The sequence below is a fragment of the Stegastes partitus genome, unplaced genomic scaffold, assembly GCF_000690725.1.
Source record: "Stegastes partitus isolate 25-593 unplaced genomic scaffold, Stegastes_partitus-1.0.2 Scaffold531, whole genome shotgun sequence".
Taxonomy (NCBI): Eukaryota; Metazoa; Chordata; class Actinopteri; family Pomacentridae; genus Stegastes; species Stegastes partitus.
The window spans coordinates 309,133-335,563 of NW_007578262.1; the positions used below are offsets into that span (position 1 = coordinate 309,133).

The window sequence follows — 26,431 nt, forward strand, 5'->3', positions numbered from 1 at the left end:
CTGGTGTGTCAGAGCGCCGCTTTGTGAACAACCTGAACGTTGTGACGTTTACATGACGTGGAAACGAGTCGCTGCTTCGTCAACCAAAGGTCCGTTTGTCATCGAGTCCCAGCAGCGCCTCACGTGTCTGAAGATGCATCAGCCCGTTGTGTCTGCGCCGTTCACGGTGATCCATTTGACCGTACAACAGTGATTTATGGCAGTTTTCTGATCTCCCACCTCTGTGCTTTTAATTTAGTTTAAATTAGTGCCGCTGACATTATGAGGAGGAGGGCATTTAATCAGGCGCAGGACCAACGGGCCAAAGGTGATGCAATTAAGCTCCGGTACCCTTTAGACGGTCTGAGAAGATGTCAGAAGTTGCAGGAGTACATCATCATCAATGAAGTCGCTGCACAAACATCAGAAGTTAAAGAAAAGAACGTTGAACTCCCAAGTCTGGTGTCGTGATCAGGTTCATGTTGTCTGATGACAGGAGGAGGACTGAGGAGGCAGGTAGAAACAGGTAGAAACAGCTCCAATCTAAAACTACCAACCTTCTACCAAGTCTAGTGTCGTGTTCAGCATCTGCTCATGTTTGGTTTGGCCTTAAATCAAAGCTCCAGATTCCCGTCTTCATTAAGCCCAGCGCTAACTCCTGAGTCAGTGATGGGACTTTATACAACAGAAGCCTGAAGATGCTGCCGTGGAGGAGCAGCGTCCTGCTCGGCCACGCTCGCTGTTTGAACAAGTAATTCGAGCGGCGTTTAATCAACTAATCAAACAGCGAGGCTACCGAGTGTACTCTGACACCAGCCTGATAATAATTTGACCCTAATTGATCTTTCTGGTTGAGTAACGATTAATCAGGGCGGAAAGGATGAAGACATGAATTTATTAGGTGTCGTTCGGTTCACAGAAAGCAAACAAGGCGCCGTTAACTCCCGGTGCCTCCCTCCGGATCCTCTCCGTTATCATCCACCGGCTCTCCTCTCCGCCGCTGGTCTGAACAAACTCTGTGCTCATCCCGACCTTCACTGCTACCATGAACCCACTCGCTTCCTGACTCCATCCTGCCTGTGTTTCACCCTCTGACCAGCGCTGTGCTGTAAACACACACTTATATCCAGAGTGGAACCGGTTCCACGAGTTCATCTTTCGACTGACATTATGTTTATTAGACTGTGTTAGCGCTTGTACCTGCACATGTGTGTGTGTGTGTGCAGCTTCATGCACATCTCCTCTGAGTTCATCCGTCTGAGTGCATTCTGTGTGTGTGTGTGTGTGTGTTCACTCTGGTCCAGTGTTGTGTGAGCGCCTCATCCGTTATGTCAGCTCGGTAAACAGCCACTGGACCTGTGTGTGTGTGTGTGTGTTCATTATTCTTTAAATAGCCTGTGGACAGTCATGTTGTAATGTCCTGCAGGTCTCCCCACCAGTGACCTCCAAGCATGACATTATGTTGGCTCTTTATGGTAATGCGCTGCTCTGGGAAAACATCACAGGACTGCAGAAGAACTACAAAACCCTCAGCGCCCTGCGAGCCGCACGCTGAATACAAAGTTCAACTGGACTGTAATGGCAGAAACAAAACTAGTCAGAACACTAGTCTTCCCTGAAGACCTGGAGCCCTGCTGGTCTTCCTACTGACTGTATGAACCACCGTGTTCCTACAGATGGAGCATCACTCACACCACAGCGTTGCCTCCACCTTCTTATGGGACATGTTTGTACTTTTCTCAACCTTGAAACTTTGACTTTGTGCCCGAGTGATGCATTTTCATAGAAGTTCTCACTTTCTGATGTTAGAACACGAGTTGATGATCAGGTGTTAGAAATAAAAACAAGATCAAATGGCAGCAATAATGTAAAGCGAGGTTCAGAACTGACACATCTGAAGAAGCTGCATCCTGTACATCCCACATCACGTTTCAGACACCTTAAGAGTGATTAGAAATACGTACAGATGCACGTTAATGTGGATTACAGGCCTTTGCGTTTCATCAGACCTCACAGATACGACTGAAGTAAATAAAAAATGCTCCATGGACTGATTGCACTTCATCGGATTGGACAACACTTGGAGCTGCAGCAGTGAGCAGCGTCCTCAGCTCCTCTGTCTGGTTAGACTTCTACCATCCTCTGTGTTTAGTCATTATTTTCATCCTTTATCAGAAACAGCTGATGTGCCTCCAGGACGGTCGGGGGCTGCTGCATCAGCTCGGCTTCAACGAAAATTAGAATAATGAATAAAAGCTTTGCAAAGGACATTCATGATCATCATCCTCATGGGTCGGGAGTAACGGCGTTGTGCCGCTGCCTACAGTGCCCTGTCTATTACCCAGAGATCAATAGCACTTGAGCTGAATGTCGTTATGGTTATTAGGCTGCTTGTCTGTATGGTCACCAGGCTGGAGGACATTATGCAGGCCAGCCTGTGCTTATATGTGAGTACACGAGTGTAATGACAAGTATCCGCTGGTGTTGCTGCGAGGTGTATTATGCACGGGTGGCGTGCACCCAGACTGCCGATGATCTGAGATACACGCCGGTGATGAATGCTGACGTCTGGGCGCGATTCATATGCGGCGTAAGTGAGTAGTTCCAAGGTCAGAGGAGAGAGAGTGATGGAGGACGGAGAGGGAAAGGTGAGCACAGAGATACACAGAGGCAGAGCCAGATAAGGGAAACAGATGCAGTGAGAATAACTCTCAGGAGGGATAAACAAAGGTACGGCCTAATGGCTGCTGCACCAGCAGGATGGGAAGACATTATCCCAGCTCACTGTTCAGTTTGTTAAGATTCCCTGAGCTCACGTTCATCAGACTGAAGCTGCAGGTTAAAGGATGAAGCTGTAACTGAAGCATGGAAACGTCTCCTCCTTGTGATTAGAAGCACATGACGAGCCACATTGTTGGACTGGATGACAGCTTCCTTCACTAACATGAACACACACGGCGGCTTGTTTTCAGTCGACCCCACCGAGGCCGTTTTGTGTCTTAAATATTTAGCAGCACACCAAATGTTTATGGGTCCACAGCTGAAAGCGGTCAGTAGTTGTCTTGGTGTTTTCTAGAAATGACAGAACCCAGCTGTTTGGCGACATTTAGAGAAAAAAAAGAAGTAAAAAGCTGATTTAAAGGCTTCCATCTTTATGATAAACAAATGAAGCTTGTCAGTAAAAGAAAAGCCTCAGACGTGAAAATTGGAAAGTATTGAGAGATGAAATCCTGAAAACACGTTGGCCTGAACCGCTCGACTCATTCCAGCACGTCGCTAATGAAACCAACATCCACAGCTAATATGCTCTGAAAAGTTCTGTCTGGCACCTAAAAATAGATCCAGCCTCTAAATGTGGTCCGTTGTGTTTACATACCGACTTCAGCAGGGTGAACGAAATGAGGGAAACGGGCCGAGAGAGGCTCAGAGAGAGAAGCGAAAGTGGGAGAAGCTGAAGTTCAAAGTGTGATGTGGAGAGAGGCAGATGGTGAGGAGGGAACCGAGGAGACGGGGTGGAGGAGCAGAGATAAAGATAGAGACCGACATGGAGAGCGAGAGGAGGAGGAGGAGGAGGAGGAGCAGAGTGTTGATGTGACGGGAGAAGGACAGCAAGAAATAAAAATAAAAATAATGGATGGAGATGGAGGCTGCAGAGATGATGGAGTCCGTAACCTGGAGGGACAAGGAGGAAGGGATGTGGCAGAGGAGGAGGTCAGAGAGCAGGTCAGGAGCCAGAGCTGTGTGGAGACGTTCAAGGACAAGCAAAGAGCAAAATGCTTCCAGGGTTAAGCTCTCACTAAAGCTCCTTCCCTTTCTTTCTTTGGAAACCTGAGAATAAATGCTCTTTCTAATGATGGAGGAGGATTATGATGTTACCTTCCCTGCTCTGGTAGCAGCTGAATGCCATCTGAAGGAAGCTGAACAGAGACCTCTGGTCAGTTATTAAAGCTCTGAATAATATCGTCCCTCACTTCTGATGAAATAGTAGATTTAAAAATACTCCTGTTGAACTGTAGAGGAGGCTGCACCCAGGACTCCACATCTACAGTCTCCTCTCTTATCTCCTCCTCTCCTCTCTTATCTCCTCCTCTCCTCTCCTCTCCTCTCTTATCTCCTCCTCTCCTCTCCTCTCCTCTCCTCTCCTCTCCTCTCCTCTCTTATCTCCTCCTCTCCTCTCTCCTCTCCTCTCCTCTCCTCCTCTTCGTCACATCAAGCACAGAGGCATCATCATCATCACCATCAAAGCAAACATCAAAGTCAGACTCTTTGGTTTTCCGCTAAGATGCAAATAGCTTTTTATGTAAATAAAGTCACACCATCCATTCAGAGGGACTCGACTGAGAACAGATCAAAGAAAAATAAATCATCTTTTGGCACCAGCACACATATTATTGTGGGGAAGGGTGGAGCAGCGTGGAGATGGGACGGGACGGACCCAAAGATGGAGGGCGAGACGGCGGCGAGCGGAGAGAGAGAGTTTGGGTTTGTTAAAGGGGAGAGCGGAGGATGGAAGAACAAACAGTGTGGGGTTAATGTTAATGGGGACGAGGATCTTGTCCCATTAAATATAGATGTCTCTGTTATGGGACATGAAATATACATGAAACACGGGTCGGACATCTGTATCAGCTGCGTTAAGAGCCACGTCTGGCTGGATGGAGGGAGAGAGGGACGCTGGCTGGAGTGGAAAAGAGCAAAATGGAGAGGCATTGTGGGAAAACAAAGGAGGGAGGGCCGGACTGAGAGAGAGACATCAGAGCCAGACAAGGATCTGGACAGCTTTTGATCCGAGGCCAGTGGGGGCACTTTCTTTTCTCTCTCCTTCTGTCTTTTGTTCATGGACGAGGGGCTTTTCCTCAGATGGAGATCAATATTTTATTGTTGTTTCTTGTTGTGCTGTGATCCTCAGTGTTTCGGTGTTAATCTGAGGTCTTCGCTCCTTGTGGTCAGAGCCAGGTCCCGTGGGGCTTATCAGCAGACCTGAGCTGCTGACCCGCCGGCCCGCCACAGCTCCCATTAGGCTCACATATATCCCCTAACCCCGGAGGTCACGCTCCCGACGACTCCTTCTTCCTGACAGGACGTTAGCAGCGAGCGAGCTGCTGCTGGGATGAAGGCAGCAGAAACAGAAAGCAGGAGTCAGGATGGAGAGTTTTACCTTCTCTTTGATAGTGAAAGTGACAGTTTGCTCCAGATGATGAGGAATAAAATCAGACTGAACATCTGACTTTTGTTTTGCTTGTTCAGTGAGATGAGATCAGAAAAATGAGTAAACTGCACAAAGGTGGTAAAAACAATAAAGAAACTCTGTCCTGCTGCTGACCAGTGAATGAGCTGAGGTCAGCTGTGGTCTGAATGCTGAGTCCATTTGTCCCTGTTCAGTGTCAGATATGAGTGGACAGGTGTTCCCAGGTAAACTGTCTGTTTGTGGAGCTGGGAGCCAGTCAGACCACATGCAGGGCTGCCTCCATGCAGGATGCTGTATCTGGTGCATATATTATTATGAATACTTTCATTTGACTCTTTGCACTCACACAGGACTGATGACTCTACGCTGATGTGTCTCCTGCTACCAGCTGCTGCTGGCGGATGCATTTCATCTCCTCCTGTCTGTGTTTCTGTCCAGTTGCCAGGAACCAGTATGAGCGGATGGGCGGCGACGTCACCATGCAGTGCGGCTCCCTGGACAACGACGCGTCGGTGTCGTGGAAGGTGAACGGGACAGATGTGAAGGCCCAGCACCGTCTAGAAGGTCCCAGACTGATCCTGACCCAGGTGGATCTGGGCCACAACGGGCTCTACAGCTGCTTCCAGAACCCCCACGGAGAGAGACGCGACACCATCTTCCTCCACATCGGCAGTGAGTGGCCACACATCTGAATATTATTTCAAATAATGAATCTTTAATCATGGTGCAGCTGGACTGTGATGCAGCTCCACGTCCAGTGGAAATATACAGAATGAATTCATAATGCACAGTCCTATACATCTCAGCTGCTGTGCAACAGCAAAAACAACTTGCATGAAATGTTCCAGGCGTCTGAGATACCATCCGGCTCAAGACTGTGTTATAAGGCTGCTTGGTGGAGATGATGAGGATCACACCATGACTAGAGCAGTTTAACCACCAGCAGAGTTCAGATCTGCTTCAGAGCAGTCGTTTGTTATCAGTTGTTCTTTACTCTGCGTCAGCACGACACATTACATTCATGAACGTTTCTGCTGACAATGAAACGTTCAGAACGTCCTGATTAACTGCTTTCATTGGGTCGGCACACGTGTGACTGTGTTTATGTTTTGTGGTTCAGAACCGATGCTTTCTCTGGACAGCTGCTCATTCTCGTGGCGTGTTTGGTTTTACTTGTGATGCCGTGTTCACGTCAGTCTGAAAAGCATCAAGCTGGGAATGAGGAACATGAGCAGGAAGCACATTTCTTCCTCTTTGCAGCTCTCTGCTGTTGCTGTTTTCATTTCTGTCACTACTTTGATTCAGCTTCTACGTGTAAAGTCCCTCTTCTGCTTATGTTTGTGTCGTATTGCAAGTGAAGCGTGAAGCTAATTAGACACATCCACCCTGAGGTCACGGATGAGACTCTAGAAAAGTCATTTTGCCGATTTGCCAGGTGCTGGATGCGACTGTGGGCGGTCTGCTGTGTGGAGAGGCAGCGCGCCTGAGGAGCGCTGCTGAAGGAATTACAGCCACTCCATTACTGCCACATTAGCGCTAAACTGATTTACACGTAGGTCCTGACTTTATGACTTTGAGTCAACGCTACTGGAATTGAAATAGTGACTGAGACTAAGTTGGCGACCAACTTTCCTGAATGCTGTTGAGATTAAAAGTAATTCAAGTCCTCAGAGTGACTTTTTTTGTTCATATTTTTGTTGCTTGCTCAGTAAAACCCTTCAACTAAATGACAAATTTAATAGTAAGTTATAATGTTTGAAGGGCTCCTTCATTTAAATTTTAAACACCAATATAAACTTGAGTTGTCTTGATAGCGCTGCTCTCAGCGCTGCCAGCCGACTCGTTCTAGTGATTAGTTGTTAAAATGACATTTGGTCTTTTTGCTGTTACGGCGGTGCATTTTAATAATCGTACAAACGCTGAGCGGCGTCTGTTTTACGGCGGCGACCTGTCGGCTGGCCTCCGGCGGTCTGCGGGGGGCTGCTTCAGACGCCGGCGCTGACTGATGGACGGACGGGTAACTGACAAGAACCCACGAGGATAATTAACACCGTTTTGTTAAAGTGATATTTAACCCAGAGTGAGAAAAATCTTTATTTAGACTTTAACAATCAAACAGTTTAATTACGGTGGATGTTGCTGTTCTTCATTCTCAGGTGTTCTCACAGCAGGTGAAGGCAGTCACTCTGTGTTATTACCACCATACGGTCGCCCTCTGGAGGAGCAGGATTTAAATACTTACAATACTTATACACTAAAACTGATCAGATTCTATAAAACCAGATAGTTCTGCACTCTTCAGCTGTTATGGATCCGTCTGAACCACCGGACTAATTGCGTGGATGTATTTGTGATGAGTGCAGCAGTTTTCCGTCTTTGTTGTATCTTATACAGCATTTTGAGTTACCACGGTAACACTAGTGATTCACTGATGGAGGTCTGAGTGAAACGGACCACGTCACCTCCATTGCATCAGAACTTGTTCAGTTTGGAGCGAGAAGAAATTCCACCTTAAAATTCAAGGACTGTGTAGCCGGACCGGGCTGAACCGCAGGCGGCAGGAATGGAAACCAACACACAACACGTTCCTTTGCTGTGATTTCTGGTTTATAACTGAGTCCTACTGAACAGAAGACAGTTGTGACGTCTCTCTGCTTCGGGTCATAGTCGTGGTGTTTGCATATCAGTGCCTGCCTTTAAAGTAGAGCCACAGTGAACACCTGAGGTTCAGGTGGATCGGACCTACAGTACGACTGATGAATGGATCCTTTGAGTGACATCGGCCGCCAAGGCCACGCCAGCATTCAGCTGTTTCCATACAACTCACTAATACTTCACATTGGCTTGGTTCTTCTGCCTGAACGCCGTCCTTCAGCTGTTTGAGCACATCTGTCTGCAGCAAACGGCTCCTGATCGATGGCGGCACGTCGCCTGTTAAAGGACATATTGGAGACGAAGAGTCGTTAGTCAACAATGAGTTAATCTTTTCTTATTGTCAAACAGGAATGGTTATCTCAGGCAGGCAGCATCCTCCACATGCACATGGCCGCTCTCGTCTGCCCTCAGTTTCACTGTGCTGCTAGTAAACGCCACGGACGGCGTTTTAAATTACATTTCCACAGGACTGCAGTGGCCAGCAGGTGGAATTAGATATCTTCTGGGCATCAATCACGGCAGTCCACTTCTCAATGTGGCCAAAAGTGACAAATTTTTGATGCACTGCGAAAGAAAAGCCTTGATTCATCACCGGCATGGCGCTGAAAAATATGAGCCGGACCGGTTTTCTTCCTTCTGACACTTTTGTGTTATTGAGTCCAGCTCAGGTCAACATTTAGAGAAGGCTGAACTGGAGGTGGACGGCTGCTGGTTGTGTCCTCGTCTGTGCAGAGTCAAAGTGTTAAATGTCTTCAGTACACACCACATACGGAGCGACTGCCTTTAATCAAACCGCATTTCAAAGAAAAGAAGCCGATCGAGCTGAGGAAGCGGTCAGCACACCTTCAGCTGAACTGTAAAGCGTGATTCCATCTGCTGTCGACGGTAGAAGTCCAGCTCGCCACCCATCACGCAGTCACTCCGGCGCTGATGTCAGATCTAACATTTCCATGCAAATGTTTGATGAATGAGAGCGTACGGGTCTGTGACAGTCGGGTTAATCATATCGGCAGTGATGAATTACTGAATTCTAAAATAATACTGAATTAATGAGAGTTTTATGTTATGCTGGATTATGTCAGCGGCTGAATGATGCAATGCATAAACAGGGAGCATGTGTGTGTTTCTTTCTTCTGAGACTTTCACTGTGCATCGGGGGTCCGGTACCGGTCTGAGGGAACAGTACCGCGGTGCTGGAGCGTAGCTGCACTGATAACAGTTGGTGATGTTACGACACCTTCAGGACGAGGCAACGTGGACTGATTCAGAACCCAGAGCGACTCCCTCTTCTGCTGTGTCTCTAACTGTCCCTGTTCAGGCGGCGTTCCCTTTATCGCCCCCTCCCTGTGCGTTCGTCCTCTGCGTCCCCCAGCTCCACTTCCTGTCTGCATTCTGCACCGCGTTAACTGTCACCTACAAACTTTAAAGCGCCGCGCTGATACAGTGATAATTACATCATGACAGGCTACACTCGTCGTGATCAGCGCCGCGATGATAGTTTGAGTTTATGCAGTGTTTATGACTTTCACTGGGGGCTTGTTATGTTTTACACAGATAGAAGTGTTATCAGGAGGATAGCGCGCAGCCATCTGTCTGTGATTTGGTGGCTTTTTTCCTCCACTGTTTGTCTCTTCAAACTTTGCCTCTCATCGTTTCTCAATCCTTCCTCCTTATGTGTGCCGCAGCCTTCTAGTTTTCTCGTCCTTCTTACATTTCGCTGCTCCGGCTCGTAGTTTGCGGCGGCTTTGTGTTTACGCTGGTTCGCATTAAGAGCCGAGGACGTCATACGGCGACCCCCAGACTCCTCTGTGTGTACGCGGCCCACCTTCACACCAGCGCTATGGGTCGTGTCAACACAACGTCAGGAGACGGCAGCGAGCGTTTCCATGTGAACGTATAGCGGCGCTGTGATGTCTGCTTCGCTTCGCTCTCGGCCTTATATCACGGCTGTATATAGCTGCAGGATGTTTACATTCTCTGTCACTCTGGATACATACAAACCCACAATTACTTTAAAAAATACACTGAAACATGCATGATGTCAAGTTGTTTGCTGGCGTGTGTGTGCATGTGGACGGACTTTGCATTTGTGTGCTGAAAAGTTTGGAAAAGTTTCCCATCCAGTGAACTTGATGCCGTCTTTACGCCATATCTTCAAAAAACAATAGAAAAGGATGTTTAGTGGTAGAGAGATCAGCAGTGACAGTCTGATGACAAAGTGAAAGAGAAAATGAAAGAGTGCGGCCAGTAAAAGTTCATTATAATTTAATAAAGCAAGAGGTCATAAAGCTCTGCAGCTCTTTGCTGAAATACAGCATCCTTTACTTTGCTGTCACAACAGGGAAGTTATTGCTGTCCTGCCCTTTTCTGGCTTTGTCCACTCTTGTATCTATCGCTGCCTTCAGTGGCCGTCAGCGAAACAATTTATAGGAAGACGACGTGGGCTGCAGCCGCCTCCCAGCACTGGGTCGTATATCCAGCCGGTCGCCCTGGTGGAGGCAAACCGTCGGCCGCGGGGCACTAAGTGCACCGGGGCAAAGTCAGTCAGGCAGCAGACCTGAAGCTTCATGTCAGTCTGAGGGTCCTGGTACAGGTACAGCTCAGTCACAACAGAACCAGGACCTGACTCTTCCCCAGTAGACATTATAAAACTGTTCAACTGACTCCAAAGAGAGGCAGGAGAACATGTGACAGCTTACATACATGTTTGTGTATGCTACAGTATGTTGGACCACTTTCACCATTAGTCAGGCGATATAACCATTATTTATTGCTCCTGTCATATTTTTCTGTTTACTTTGGGCTCATGGTGATATAAAGTCCTCCACCTCTATGAACCAGCACAGCCAGAAGTAGAGCCACTCAAAGTTATGATGCCATAAATCATAAAACAAGTTAAGTCTCTTTGATTATTTATTTTACAAAAAAAAGAAACCTAAATTGGAATCAGGTTGTACGGCGTTCTCCCCAGTGCACACCGATTACAGAATCTGCTTCGTGCAAATGGTTTATTTATTTTTTGCCAAATGTTTATGGGAGACAGATAGAACAAAGTGAGTTTGATGAAATATTATGATTTTATGTTGGATTTGGTTATTTTTCCAGAAGAAACCGCACGTCACACATGATTAGTTCAAGGCCCTTGGAAAGTTGAAAATTCAACGATTCTCTCTTCACCAGCTGTAGTCCTGACAAATGGTGTGTAATTGTGTGGTTTCCCGGTTCAGAGGGCTAAATAAGTCAGAGGAAGTCGACGCACTTCACTGTGAAATGAAATGCTTTAAGGAGAGTGGGGCTGTTTGTTGGCCACACTTTCCAATTTTTGGTTTGCAGAAACCTTCCCCCCCTGCAAAAAAAATAAAAGTTGTTGAATGCATGCATCAGAAAACAGACATTAAACATGAAAAGTGACTCAAAATAAGCCTTATTTCATGTGTTATGGCTCTGCACATTTACAGGACGTCATTAAACTGAACCGGGAACGATCAGGATTTGAAATAAGAGCCGATATGAATAAAAACAAAGCTTGACAGTAAAAGTGAACGATCCAGTCACCAGTCAGCCACCAGCTAGTTCCTCATCCAGTCACCATTCAGCCACCAGCTAGTTCCTCATCCAGTCACCAGTCACCAGCCACCAGCTAGTTCCTCATCCAGTCACCAGTCACCAGTCAGGCACCAGCTAGTTCCTCATCCAGTCACCAATCAGCCACCAGCTAGCTCCTCATCCAGTCACATGACACCAGACTCTTCCTCTGTTTGTTTGTCTGAATGTTTCCTGACAGATAACTTTGGGCCAATCAGGGCGCTGCAGACAGAGGCCCGCTGTAATGACAGGACGCCTAAAACAAAGACAACCGTTGGTCTGGCGAGCAGGACCAGCGTCTTGTGCAGTGATGAATTTATACCGTAAATCATCACACGAGAAAGCGCTTTGTCGGTTTGGCGCTGGCCCGTTCCTGTAAACAAATCCGGTCTGAGCTGCGCTCCGATGGCGGCGCTGGCGTCGTGTAAACACAGTTGCGGTGGAGACTTCTTTTCTAACGCCATGAAGACAGCGGAGGCCTGAAGCGCCGGTTGCTGCGGCGACGGGTTGGTTATGGCGGCATGGAGGTACGAGCGTTGGTGTGTGTGCGGTTAGGATTACAGGATTTCCTTCGTCTGCTCAGGGAGACGGCGGGCTAACATCAGGCTGTTAGAATAACTACAGAACAACTGGCAGCTCAGGACGTCACAGGGACGCATGTGGACTCTAGAGGTTCCCCGTCCCTCAGGATCCGCCTCCTCCATGTTCTTAACCTGACAATCTCGTCCATTTGGGTTTATGTGTTAGGCTTAATCAAGCTCAGATTTAACCAAATCCTGAGTTAGCTCTAATAGCTGCAGCCAATGAAATGCTGCACAGACCGGCTCTGATTGGTCGCCCTCAGCGTCTGAAGCTCACTAGAAGGAGGAGTGATTCTCTTGTTATATTGATGTGCATCTCTTGCCCTGAGGCGACTTTATTCCCCCCCACACACACACACATGGCGGCTGATGCCTGTTTCCTCCCTGGGCGGCTTGTTGTGGTGCGTAGCCCACCGACACACATCCAACACACTCGGGGGAGCTGTGCTACATTGCTGGTAATGGAATTGTCTTGTCTCCTCGCAGACAGATCGCTGTGGAGGAGGGTGAACCCATAGAGCTCCTCGGGGACTTTCTGTTTAAAAACTGGAAGTATTTTGGCCCCCGCATGTAAGGCCGCCGCCAGAACAACTCGGCTTTCTTTTTAATTACTCTGCCTGCTTGTTCTGGTGCTCGGTCAGTCAGCAGAAGGAATACCTCTGTGGATGGATGTGCACAGCCTTTGGCCATCAGCCGCTCTCTGAGGTGTTTGTTTCCGTCGGTGGAGAGAAGCTTCTCCAGTCTGCCCAAAAATTAGCCAAAGTCAATTCAAATGCACGTTTACCGCGTGAAGAGTCATCAGATAGCGTCGCTCATGAAGGCAACGGCGGCTTCGTTGGCTTGTTTTGTAGCTTCAGACGATTCATGATTGAAGCGACATGTTTCCTCCTGCTGAGGAATGTGAGATTCATCTTTTCTAGTAAAACATGCACGAGCTGCGTCAGAGTCCTGAACATCACATTCATGCTCGTTACACAAAAGTGAAACGTTTGTGAGACCAGAGGATCCGACCCAAATGTGCAGCGCCGCTCGAGCGTACCCAGCCGTGGCTTCTGCTGCTGCAGAGGACCAGGACGCTGACCTCTGGTTTCTGGACAGAAAACTTTCCTGGAAGAATCGATGTAGGAAAAAGTCCAGATAAGAAAAAAAGAAAGAAAAGGTTTAAAACAGAAAAACTAGACCTACGTTCTGGAAGATGTTTTCCTGCTAAATGTAAATCATCAGGGTGAGGGGGTCTTGGTCTGGAGCCGTCGGGTGAAAACAACGCTCCATCATTTCCCTCCATTTTTCACGTTTGGACGTCCAGAGCTTCTCTCTTGGCCGTCACACTGAACGTTTGGACATTCATCCTTCCCATCATCGTCTCCTGTCTCTCCTCCTCCGTCCATGGCGGTTTCGGCCTCTTTTGTTCCGCTCCATATCGCACATTTCTTCCTTTTTTTTTTGCTCCACTTGCAGGACAACAGCAGCTCCCATCACGTTATTGTAGCAGACAAGCATAACAAATAGGAAAATGGCTTTATGAAGCCAATGGGACGCCACGAGGGGAAGCTCAAACATATATTCAAATAAATAATAAAGGGAGTGTTTCTCTGTTTCTGTGGGTATTAGGAGTAATTTGGCAGGAAACACTGTCTTCCTTCCCTTTTCCTCTCAGCGCTGCGCTTTAAGGAGACGCAGTGTCATTAGAGGCATTAACGAGACGCCCAGTTTTACATTTATGTGCATATTTACTCCACACGGGACTGGATCTGATGTTTTCAGGCACACGCGGGTACAAACGTGCACAAATCCAGACCTCATTTTGAAGCCTTTGCAGCTCGCTCAAGGTTCGTGACATTTGCGTCCATTGTTCGGTCCGTTTTGAATCCTTTCTTCACATCCTTCTTCACCTTGTGGCTGCTTATTTATCTTTCTCATCCATCACTCCTCCTGGTGTATAATTTTTTAATGGGCCGCTACTACTTTTTAACATTCTGTCCTAATCCTGTGCTTTCTGTCGCTCTCTGTTCTTTTCTTCCTCCTGCTAATCCTCTTATAGTTTATCACATCTCACCCATTACTTCCTCCTGTCAGTCCTGTCCTGTAGTTTGGCATGTTTAAGCCTCTATTGAAAGCTTCACAGCGTCCTGCTGCCGTCCTCCCCGTACAGCACGGACACATGTTAGGAGGTGTTATGTGATGATAATGTCCACGGTTGTATCTGTGGAAATGCTTATGAAGCGATGGGTAGACTTGGTAGTTGGACATCTGACGGAGCCCTGAGGGACCTAAAATATGTTGTGAATCCTGAGGAGTGTTGGCAGCAGGCAGAAGAAGAGCTGCTGTAAATATGAAACTGTATGAAGCCAAAGTTAATAACAGAGGGATGTGACCAAGTTGGCAAGGTCAACAAAAAAAGTCTTCCTGGGAAAGAAATGAAGTGATGGGGGAGAAGTGAAGTGGAATGAAGACCAGCTACAGACAGAGGAGCTTAGCTTCAGGAACAGGAGCCTAACACCGGAAATAGTGCAGCAGAAAGCCGGCTCCGGGATCTGGGGGAGGATTTAGCAGAAACTGAACATGCAGGGATGAGAAAATGTAGAAAATGTGCTGCACTGTTTCTCTTGTTAAAATACATACGACACAGAGACTCATAAACACATGGTGAAGCCTCATCAGGAGGAAACAGAACACATGCTGGAATAAAATGTGCTGTCAGAAATTCTAATGAAACAGTCGACCAGCAATAACAGCAGGAAGCTGCTCACCAGGCGCCTGGATTACTGCTCGGTGCAGGTTTCTTTCACCTTGTCCTTCTACCAACCTGCAGGTATGAGCGCTGGACGTTTAAGTGGACAGCAGCACGTCACAGACATTTGCTGGCTTGCTCTTGAAGAGCAGTGGTGTTGATCCTCCCTGGAAAACGCAGCTAAACTTAGCACATCAGTCCCTCACGGTGTAGCTGTTGGTGTCTGACGCTGTTGTTTGTGGCTGATGCTGAGAGCTTCTCTGACCTGAACCGTGAGGAACGAGCTCTGCATCCGCTCCAGACTCACTGGGTTGTTTTTCACTGACATTAAAACCAATTGGAGCAAACTCGTGCAGCTGGAGCATCACTTGGAGTCTAAAATGCTGCTCCTTGCTCCAATTAAATTTGCGATGCTCCAGCTCCGCTCCACAAACATGCTCGGCATGAAAAAAGGAAGAATAAGGAGCGGCTCCGGTAATTGGCAGTGTGGTGTTAGCGCTGATGCCCTGAACCTTTTTGTTCTTTTTTTGCTTCCTTTTTTAATCCCACTCCTCCTCTAACAGCCTTTGTCAGTCTTCTTACTATATCTTGATTTGTTATTTGTTCCTCCAATCACCATCACCGTTGACTCATCTCTTGGTTAACCCTTCTTCGTCCTTCCTCTCCTCTCTCTGATCTCAGCCTCCTCTGTCTCTTCCCTCCTGTCATTCCTGCACACATCACTAATCACTGCAGCATCCGGTTGGGAATGGCCCTCGGGCTGCATGAATCGTCAGTTATGTACCTGAGATTTAAGAAAAGCACTTTTTGATCAAACTTTTGATAGAGAAACAGGATTGTGTGTAAATGGAAGCGTGTCTCTCTTTCTGCCTCTAATTACCCATCCAGAGGCAGTGGAACAAACCCTCTGATGCACTGTATTATTATCTTGTCTACTCTGTTTGCTTCGCTCTCCTGCAGCTGACATGCAGTAAAACGCCAGCGTCCTGCTTTGTGTGCGTGTTTGCGGCTCTGCGTGTGCGTGTTTGCGGCTGTGCGTGTGCGTGTGGGCGTGTGGAGGTGTTGCTGATGGCGGGCGCGTGTTTGCGTGCGTCATATTAATTTGTCACTGCCCATCACAATGGCTTCTGTACGTGTGCCAAGAAGGTAAAGGCCTGTTCCTTCTTGATTAGTGCCCAGTGGAGGAGACGTTTCTGGGCTGTCTCGGCCCTTTTACGATCTTGTGTGTCTGGGAGAGAGAGACAGAAGGAAAAGAGAGACTTTGACCAGAAACTATTCCCCTCTGGCTCAGCGTCCAGCCGTGAGGTTGAGCAATTTGCTCCATTGACGTCAAGCGAAACGAGGGACTGGTCAGATCTCCATGAAAACACGTCCGTCGGCCATTCCTCCGACTGTGTGTCTGTGCATATGTGGCTGCACAAGGATTCAAATGTCAGATGGTTTGAGAGGTAAACTGTCCACTTCTGCTGACCCTTTTCAACCAGACGTGTCACATCCATTCAGTTTAATGCATCCCAAAAAAACCTCTATAAAAGCTTGTTGTCAGACAGAAGCTGCTCAGGGTTACAGAGGTGCTCCTCAACTTTCTGTCTCCTCAGAGCAGTCGGACATGTTGTCCCGTTAAAGCAGAACAACACATCACATGCCATCAGGTTCACTGTGTTGTAGATGCACCACATTCATGTCTTATTATCCTGTTAAACAGTTTATGTGTAACAAACACACTGACCTCAGTAGGGACACATATGTTCCTGTTTGTATTTGGCTAGCAGGAGGAAAATGACAAACTCTCACGTAAAACCCACGTTAGAGGTTTTAAGGGTTTGAAACTGGGACCTGCTGCTGTACTTTGGAAATCTGCCACCAGGTGAATCAGGTGTGAAACATGCAGCGATGCAGCGTCAGGTTGCTTTATGGTCGATAAAGTGAAGATCGGATTCAGGTCCGACATGCTGTCTGGAGGCGTTTAGATGTTCTGTGTGACGTGTGAAGACCAGGACAGCTCAGGACCCAACAGGTCCAGCTCAGCCCTCGTTCAGAACAATCCCATCGAGATGTTTCTGGTGTATACGGATGTGTCACCAACACTCCCAGTCGGACTGCACTGTTCTTATGTTTATTGAAGGTATATTCAATAAAAGTAATTCCTCTGAATGCTCTCTAGAATTGCATTGGTCCATTAAAGCTCTAAAGTAGAGAAATAAGCAAATCAGTAAGCTCCCCTAGACTCCCATCTGCACAGATATAGGGAGCATAATAAACCTCCGGTGTGTGTGTGTGTGTGTGTGTGTGTGTGTATGTGTGTGTGTGTGTGTGTTTAGATGAAGAAGAAAGAAGAGAAAACAAATGAGACGTCAGGGGACGACATAAATGTATTCATGGACTAAATGTCTGCTGCGTCCATGCAGAGTGTAACATGTGTGTGTGTGTGTGTGTGTATGCATGTATTTGTTCCATATATCCTTACATGTGTGTGTAATGGACTGGGCCCTAACATAATTTCACGCTTCAGGATAAAAGTGACTTCTCCATTTAGCCGGCTTGGCCCATTTGTATTTGATGCAGCAAACTAATCTGTGCTTCCGAAGGAGATTGTTTCTCACTCGCTCACTGACTTATTAAAGTGATGATCGTACGCCGGCCGGCCGCCTGAAGACCTTTCAGACGTGCTTCAGGAATGTTTTCTGCTGCGGTTGCTTCTGCAGAACTTCTGAGTCCCAGAAACGGCTGATGATGGTGAAAGCGTTTGTGTTGAAGCGACTTCCAGCAAAATAATGAACCTGGTAAAGATTTCAGTTTAAGCTGAATAACTGAGATGTTCTTAGGAGCATGTATGATATATGACATGGTGTGAGCACAGAGTGGATGCTGGTGGTGTGATGGGGAAGGCTGAGGTCTGACTGGGATGTTGTCAGTCCGGTCTGGTATTGTCCTGTAGGGTTGGTGTTCTTTCATGTGTTGCATCATTAATGTTTCAGCGCTATTTCAGCTCCTGCTTTACCTCCAATAATAAAATAAATCATGTTCAGAAACAGAAGAGTCCAGTGTTGGTGGTACCATGTTAGAGTCTGGAGCTGTTGGTGGCCTGATGGTTCTGTTGGACCCTAATAACTGCACTGTTGGTTCCCGGCTGTGGGAACTTGCAGACCGTACTCGTGCTTCCGGTTTCTCCACATCGTCAAATCCAGACAGATGATATAAAAATAAGCTTTTAGAAAAGGTGATGTTTCATTGGTCCTTCCACCAACCACGTGCTCCTCCCTGGTAGGACGTTGCCATTCGCTAACACATCTCCTGACTTCCTGCTTTGCTCTCATCACAGCTCTGGCAGCGATTAGAAACCTTTAGCATGAACAAGCTGCTGATATGAAGCTAGCAGCAGCAGTCCAGGAATCACGTTAACGTAGAACAAAGTTTAGAACCAAGTGAAGCGACGCGTCAGGTGTGTAGTTCCAGTGACAGCAGCAGGTCTGCTGGTGAAACCAGAGGCGTGGTGGTGGTGGTACTGGTGGTACTGGTGGTGCACTGGTGATGCTAGTGGCTGTAGTTAAAGCTGAAGAAGGGGCAGAAGCACAGTGCTTCTAAACTGCATCTATGTTTGTTAAATGAGGGATACGGTGATAAGAAACCAGGACGTGGTCTCAGACTGGCTGTCCTCCTGAAGACGTCTCAATTACAGCAGCAGCTCCTTGGTGGACTCTCTGGGGACCCGGCAGCTGTGAGCCTGGACTGTGGCTAAATGGGATGTTCCCACAGGACGGATACGCTCCCAGAACACAGCCGCTCGCTCCAACTCACTTCTGGTTTTGAGCTGACTGTTAGGATGTCTACAGGAATACACTCAGCAGAAAGGTTTCATTAAAGGAGAGCGAGCTGGGAGCTTCACCGAGAGCAGGATGGGAAGTAGAAGGTCTGCTGGTGTTTAGGATGAACACACACCACCTTCTGGACACACACACACACACACACACACACACCATACACACACACACACACACACACACACACGTTGCGGTGGGCGGATGAAAGGAGTCTCACACAAACAGCTCCTGTGTCGATGAGCCGCTCTTATTGTGGAAAAACAGGCTGATGTTGGTGTTGGCTGGACCAGAATGTGGGCTGATGGCTGCTGTGTGTGTCTGAGTGTGTGTTTCCAACCAGAGCTCAGTTATTTGTGCAGGCTTTGCTTCAAACACTGAACATGTACACACATATGGAGAAGCAAATAGAAGCGGCGTCATGAATCCACTGCTAACGTGGCTAATTAGCCGTTGCAGCGCTGGGAGACGCGTCCAAGCAGCTGCTCCGGCTCATTCTGAGCTCTACACCTACGAGCTGCTTCTCTCCGTCATTTCTCTTTTTGAACACCGTCTCATGCTGTTGCTCTTCTCTCTCTGTGAACTTCAGACTCTCGTGTTTTCCAGGCAGCAGCAGCTGATGTGGTTCATCCTGCTGGAGGTTGTGTGGCACACCTGGATTCACCTGCTTTGTGTGGAGGACCAACCAGGGATGAAGGCTTCGTAGTTTTCCCTAAATTAAATGGTCCTGATTCCTACAGGTTCATGTAGGTTGGTGAAGGCCGTCCAACACACTGGATTTATGTCTGTTCAAGGACACTGATGATCTGAATGACTCGGAGGTTCCTCACTGCAGCGCACCTTGATCTGGGTTCAGGTGGATGATAAAGGCTCTCAGTGAGTCGACCTGCTGATGTGCTGCTCATCCTCATACGGATACAAGCAGACAAAGTTAAGAGAGCAAATGAAAGACGGCATGAAGCAGGTGGACTCTGGATGCCCCTGTTAGTGAGTGAACCATGAGGTAGGAGCAGCTGATGTTAGTCAGCCTGCAAACAGCATCCAGAGAGCAACGCATCAAACCCAGTCACACACACAGCTTTCTGAAATACCTTCTCTGTTTGTTCACCTGAAGACTTTTTCATGAACCACCTTCTTTGATTTGTTGTTAGAAAGAAGAAATGCAGATCATTGTTCAGCTGAAGGAAACCACACAGCTGAAATATTTATGACCAAGAGGAAGGTTTGAAGAAGAAAACTTTCCTTTGAAATAACAAAAACTGTCCATCTGTGGTCAGAAATCAGCAGCTTGTTTATGGAACTGTCTTAAATAAATGTGTTCCTGCTGTGTGTTCTTGGCTCAGGTGATGTGCTCCTGAGATGGTTGTGGTTTTATTGTGATCTCATCTTGTTCACGTGGACTTGTTGGTATTCACCACCGGTACCGGCGTGTTTGTCGATCTCCTGACAGGTGACATTTGCTACTTGACCTCTGTTTTGCAAAGACTCAGACGAATCCATTAAGTGTCAGGAACATGGTTAAGGTGAACAAGAGGCTCATTGACGAAGCTGCAAACCCACTGCATCAGCCTCACCTGTGATATACTGTCAGCAGCTGATCACAGCAGCAGTCTGCTGGCCAACAGGTGTGTGTGTCCACGTCTGTCTGTGTGCCAGAGAGTCAGATTCACGGTATCACAACACTCAGAAGAGAAAAGAAATCATTTTAGATTTCTCTCAGCATCTCTGGAGGGGAAAGTTATTGTGTGCTAATCAGAGAGAAAGATGAAATCATCAAAGCAATACTCCAGTCTGGTGAGTCTGCTGCATCTTAACGCTCAGCCTGCGTTCTCATTCCTCCTGCATCCCTCCTGTCCTCCTCCGTCTCTAATCCTCTCATTCATTCACTCTTTTCTTACATCTGGCCAGAAAAATAAACTCTCATTTGTTTTATATCAGATTTTACTTTTCATAGTTTATGAAAACGCATCCAACTAGATAATAGCGCAGCCGAGGACTCTGATTGCACGTCCACGCTAACGGGACGACGCTGATAGAAACCGTGTCCGTGTTCACGCCTGAGTGGTTCTTCAGCTGGTGTCGGTGCAGACGTTCAGCTGGTCGTCACTCTGTGGTCATTTGCACATTGCAATGTGGACATCCAGCGTTAGGTCTGAAACACAAACTGGATATTTTAATAAACACACGTGTGAATGTGACCGTCCTGGTAGATGGTACGTCCAGCGATCAGCCGCCACAGTAAAGCCATGAGCCGACGGTCAGTGGTTTTAATGTTGTGGCTGGTTGTGTATCTGAGTTGTCTTTGCGTTCTTCTCGTCTCATCTTCTTCTTCTTCGTCCTCCTCGTCCGTCCCACAGTCCCAACCACAGCGCATGCATTTTTCAGCTGAAGCATTAAATTGAAAAACGCCGCCTTGCCTCCGCAGTCCTCTTGTATTATCTTTCTAAAGCTCATTAAGAAATAATTAACCTAATTCACTTTTGCTTGAAGCAGATTTTCCCAGTGGTATTTTATAGTACTGACTTACAATGAAAAGAGAGATAGTGGACAGTGTGGAAATGCTTCTGGGAATGAAGACAGAATTAATGATAACAGTGCCCTGTTGTACTGGGCGTGCAGCTCATTACTACAGCGTGATTCAAGGCTACAAGCTGGTGACTGGAAATAACAAAGCGCGTGAGAAATATGAATATGCAAACAGCTCCTGCAGTTTTATAGAACCTGCAGGGTACTTAATGGAAAAGACAATCTGACATTATGTTTGACTTACGGCACCCTGGGGCAGAGATGATGTAAGATCCATAAGTTCTGCACAACAGGGACCGGGAACAGCTGACTGTGGTTCTTGTAAATACAAATGAACAGGCTCATCTGCATGTGATTAACATGCTCTCATTGGCAGGAAGACACAGCGTTAACATTGATTCTTGTTGTGTATACGTGTCAGTTTCCAGACTTGATTTGCAGCCGTTGGTTGAACCTTGGGCGTCAGTGTCTCGCCCAAGGACGGTTTGGTCCAAACAGGTTCTGCAGACTGAACACCAACCCTACAGCTGGTGTTCAGGTCAGCAGTAGAGTCCTGGTGGTAGCTGTGAGAAACGTATGAAGGAAGCACGTTTCCAATCAGTAGCTGTCATGCAATGCAGCGGCATTCATTTCCATTTCTTTTCACTTTGTTGTATTTAACAGGTTGGGAAAAGAAACACAATCATTTCCTGTGGTGCAGGAAATGCAGACACACACACAGAGGAGAGCAGAACACACTCTGGTAGATTCTTTACATTGTACAGGCACTTAAATTAGCCCAAGTCACTACGGCTCCGGTCCACCATTAGTCACTGTATGCACACATGTGTTTTACAGTACGTACAGGCCAAGAGCTGGTATTTTACACAAACACCAGACATGTGGGTCTGATGCCGTTAACGGATGCTGCAGAGAATAGTTTTGAGAAAGGTGGCTGATACTTATGTCAGGGTTATTGCAATATATACCTCCAGCTGAACTGATGTGGTGTCACCAGCAAGATTTAAGGGAATGTTAAGGACATTCATGCTCAGGTGGTTGGATACCAAGAAATCAGATGAAATACAGCATGATTAATCTGGAGTTGGTGGCAAAAGGTGAAGTGTTGTGATGCCATTTATCTGAGCTGAGCTGCTCCTCCAACCAGCCTTTCATTTCCTCCTGTCCATCTCTGCTCTCTGTTGATAATGATCTTGGCAGGCCACAATGAATAATGTACACTTACCGTAATGGTCGGAAGAGGTTTAGAGAACACACACACACACACACACTCACCAGGGCCACGCATGCACACACACACACACACATACATTTAAAGTGCAGCGATAAGCTCAGACGTACACAAATACAGTATAAGCACACAAATGCAAACTTTCACCAACAGTATGCACACACACACACACACACACACACACACACTCAGACACTTCCTCAAGGACACATGAGCTCATCAGAGCAGCTGCACACACACCGTATGTGTGCGGACACACTTCCGTGCACACACACATGCGGCCGGGGGTAGTTCCCTCATTTCTTAATGATGGGCATCAGAGAGAGGGAATGTAAATTATTAAAGCATACAGCAATTAGACACATAACACTCCCAGAGAGACACACACTCACTGCTGGAATACACACATCGCCCAGGATGGACACACACAGCAGAGGCATGGAGACAAAGAGCGGACATCTTCAGATACCGAGCTGGTTTTAGGAACCTGCAGGCTGATGAACCAGTCCTCCCAGAGCCAGTCCTACAGTTCACCTGGTGCTGCTGCGGCGCTCCTCAGCAGGTGAGACAGCAGCAGACAGGACAGCTGCTGCATCATTCAGTCACACCATCAGACTGATGTTTGTCTTTGAAACGTAATCCGTCTCTGAACATAATTACAGCTCAGACATTTACTGTGAGACGGTGTGTTTTATTGTGCGTGTGAGAATGTGTGTGTCTACACCATGAACACAAACGCAGACCTTTAATGTAGCTGCTGAATGGTTTGCTGCACATACGTTTGGGAAATTACCTTTTCCAGTGAAGCCCGCTTTGTCCCGACCGTCCTGGTCCTGTGACCTCCAGGTTAATGGGAGGCGAGCATCAAACACCTCTGGCATCAAACAGCCTTTTAGAAAAGGTATTAAAAGCTCATTCAGTTATTACAGAATTCAATCTCACTCTTTATCTTGTTCCAGGCTCAGGACACATTTCAGTGGGAGACCGTGTCCGCTGTCCGCTGCAATTTGAACAACATGAATTATTCAGCGGAGGTCTTTACATGACAACAATTTTTCACATCGTCAGATCTCCTTCAGATACAGGACGCCTGTTATACCGTCCAGAGTGTCGAGGCCGCTGTGTGCGGGTTCTGAAACAAATGCGAGACATCACGCTTTCACAGGACATTACTGACCTCTGTGTCCGTGGAGCTCGAAGGCATCACAGGCTGTGGAAACTGCATTCAGAGCAAAGCTGAGCCATTAAACTGGGATTAGTCACCTGGTGGCTAAACAGGACATCATTTATTCGATTACGTCCTGGTGTCACCGGCGGAGGGCAGCGGGTCACGTGATGCAGGATGTCATCACCCATCTGAGCCGTGGTTTAGTGGCTGTTCAGGCTGTGGTTGAACATAGCAGGTGTTCAGTTTGCTGCTGGTCGTTGGGCTGAGGCGCTGTGGTTGGTTCATGCTGCCGTGCACTGGCTGGTCCACGGTTACCGGCGCACCGTAATGTTTAGAGGAAGCGCGCCTTGTTGGGGTTCTTAAACGAATGTGAAACTTATTCTAGAGGATTTGTGGAAAGAACTTGATCATCAGAAAGTAACCTCAGCTGTTTATTGTCGTCTGTAGCTTTGTTACGCTCGTCTCAGATCTTCAGTGGATGGATTCTAAGAACTGGACATCATCTCCCAAGAAACGTCACACATAGTTCAGATGTGTTGCTCAGGTGTAGCCCTTTCTGTTTCTCCCATCCTGGTTGAGAAGGAAGGAGGACTGAGATGTCATTTCAGCCGTTCCACAGACTCATCATCTGTATCAGACCTTCTTGAGAATATCTTCTGCTGCCACAGTCGGCTCGCTGGATCCAGCCTTCCTCTGATGTTTCTAGATCTCACCAGCTTACACACCACCTCTGTTCCTGTGTCATGCATGAAGCTGTGTTGTGCAGCCTGTTGTGCATCCCGTCCTGTTCAGCCATCGTGTCGTCGCTCCACCTCCTATCAGCGCCTGCTCTCCGCCGGGCCACGTCCTCCTGCTCCAGTCGGACCCACAGTCGCTCCACGTCTTCACTCATGAATTCAAAATGCAGCTTTTGAAGAATCACTTCACGTTCTTCTCCTTTACCATTCATTCCTCCTGCCACCTGACCTTGTGTTTGTCTTAAAAGAAAAAAACCTGCCTGGCGTCTGTGTTCGCTGTAGCTCGTCCTCCATGACAGGTCTAGTAAAGGCAATAAAACGCTAAAGCAACGTGTAGAGCGGCCGTCTGCTACGTCAGAGGCTTGATCCATACGTACAGTTAAAGTATTACAGAGTCTCTGTTGTGCACCAGAGGAACCATGCAGGCCTATATGAAGCCGTAGCAGTAACACGCCTGTTTTTTTGCTAAACGTGTTGACTTAGCGTATCGATTTTCTTACAAATTGAGGTCAAACGTACAACAATTTTCAATGACACGCACGCAAGAGCTGGACACAGTCATGGTGGAAGTAATCCATTTAATGTGGTGTGTGTGTGTGTGTGTGTGTCTGGTGATATTCAGGGTGTTGTATATGTGGTTGTGTGCATACTTAGGTGAAAGCGATGCTAAACGCATAGCAGCGTCTGACGAGCCCCAAACCAAAACCAAACATGAAAATTGATCTGTATATAATCTGACTGGGGAATTTCCCATGGAAGCATCAAAACCCAGTCATTTACCCTTCACACAGCGGTTATGAGACGTGCTCTCACACACACACACACACACACACACACACACACACACACACACAGTGGAGCTAGTCATTCCGACGGCAGCCTTGCTGATGTGTGCTTTTTGGTTTTTGGGTCACGTTCAAGGCTCAAGTGTTTAGCCTCAGTGTTCCTGACTGGTTGGAGACGGGATGTGTTCGAACGTCTGCACGACTCATGGTATGGGTTCTCCCTTCGGCCGGACCGCACACCACCAGCCTCTGTTGTGTACCAGAAGAGGCTGGCGGTGTCGCATGGTTCATGATACAGTCACTACAGGTGCTCCTGTGATGTGGTGTCATGTGTCTACGTCACCGCGCTGAGCTCCTGGAGTCAGGCTGATGTCATGCAGCATGACTGGAAGCAGAACCAACCTCGCCGCTGTGAAGAACTAGTTCCAAAGAGCAGCTTGACGTGAGGAGATGTCAACAGAAAGGTCAGATGTACAGGAAGCCGTGTTGAAGCAGAGGAAGGCACAGCAACGTGGCCGGCTGGGTTTCACCATCTCACACAGAAGCAGAAAGACAGAAAGCTAACTCAAAGTCACCCTCCTATAGGCTGAACTACACTCTCATTTAGGTTTTGACAGAAACAGGATGGTACCGCTATGACGACGTGAGACAGGCTCCAGTGTGAAAGAACCAGCGGGTCTGCGTTAAGCCTGGGTTAGCTCTGAAGGACTCCACTCCCAGGCAATTAATGTGCACTTTCTTTCACACTGGAAGTACTTCTATTACTTTTTATGACTTATAATCCCTCGACTACACTCGCCTCTTATTTGTCTAACGTGCATGGCGACTCTCGCAGATGATGAAATTGGACGAATGCAAATTCTGAAGCCGTCAGATGTCGGAGGCGAGTCCACAACAGGACTGAGTTCTGTCTGAGCAGGGTCCTTTATTCTTCAGCTCTGTTGTCCTTTGCTCTGTGCTGAGGTTCAGGCCACCGATCCGTCTGTGTGAGGAGGGCCGGACAGGACGGCAGATCCATGCTGATTAGAGCTGTGATAGCAGCGAACAAACGTGATCTGTAAGGAGATCTAACAGACAATGCATTTTAGTTGCATTTTTCAGAGACAAGGCTGAGAAACATGTTAAAGTAGGAAGCATTGTAAAACCTGAGCAACCAAACAGACGAACGACGCTGACGCCACATAGCTGAACATCTCCGCCTGTAAGCACAGCGGAGCCGTCTGGATGGAGCCTGGACACCAGGCTGGACCCCAGGCTGGACACCAGGCTGGACACCAGGCTGGACATCAGGCTGGACACCAGGCTGGACACCAGGCTGGACACCAGGCTGGACACCAGGCTGGACACCAGGTTGGACACCAGGTTGGACACCAGGCTGGACATCAGGCTGGACATCAGGCTGGACACCAGGCTGGACCCCAGGATGGACACCAGGCTGGACCCCAGG

At 47.6% G+C, this 26,431-nt stretch overlaps 1 protein-coding gene across 1 annotated transcript in view; it reads left to right on the forward strand.

Moving 5' to 3' along the window:
• Positions 1-26,431, forward strand: part of cntfr (ciliary neurotrophic factor receptor) — a 220,341-nt gene that overhangs the window by 118,399 nt on the left and 75,511 nt on the right. Inside the window, exon 4 of the mRNA XM_008287968.1 lies at positions 5,606-5,839. Coding sequence (XP_008286190.1) covers positions 5,606-5,839 — 234 coding nt within the window. The remainder of the gene's footprint in view (positions 1-5,605; positions 5,840-26,431) is intronic.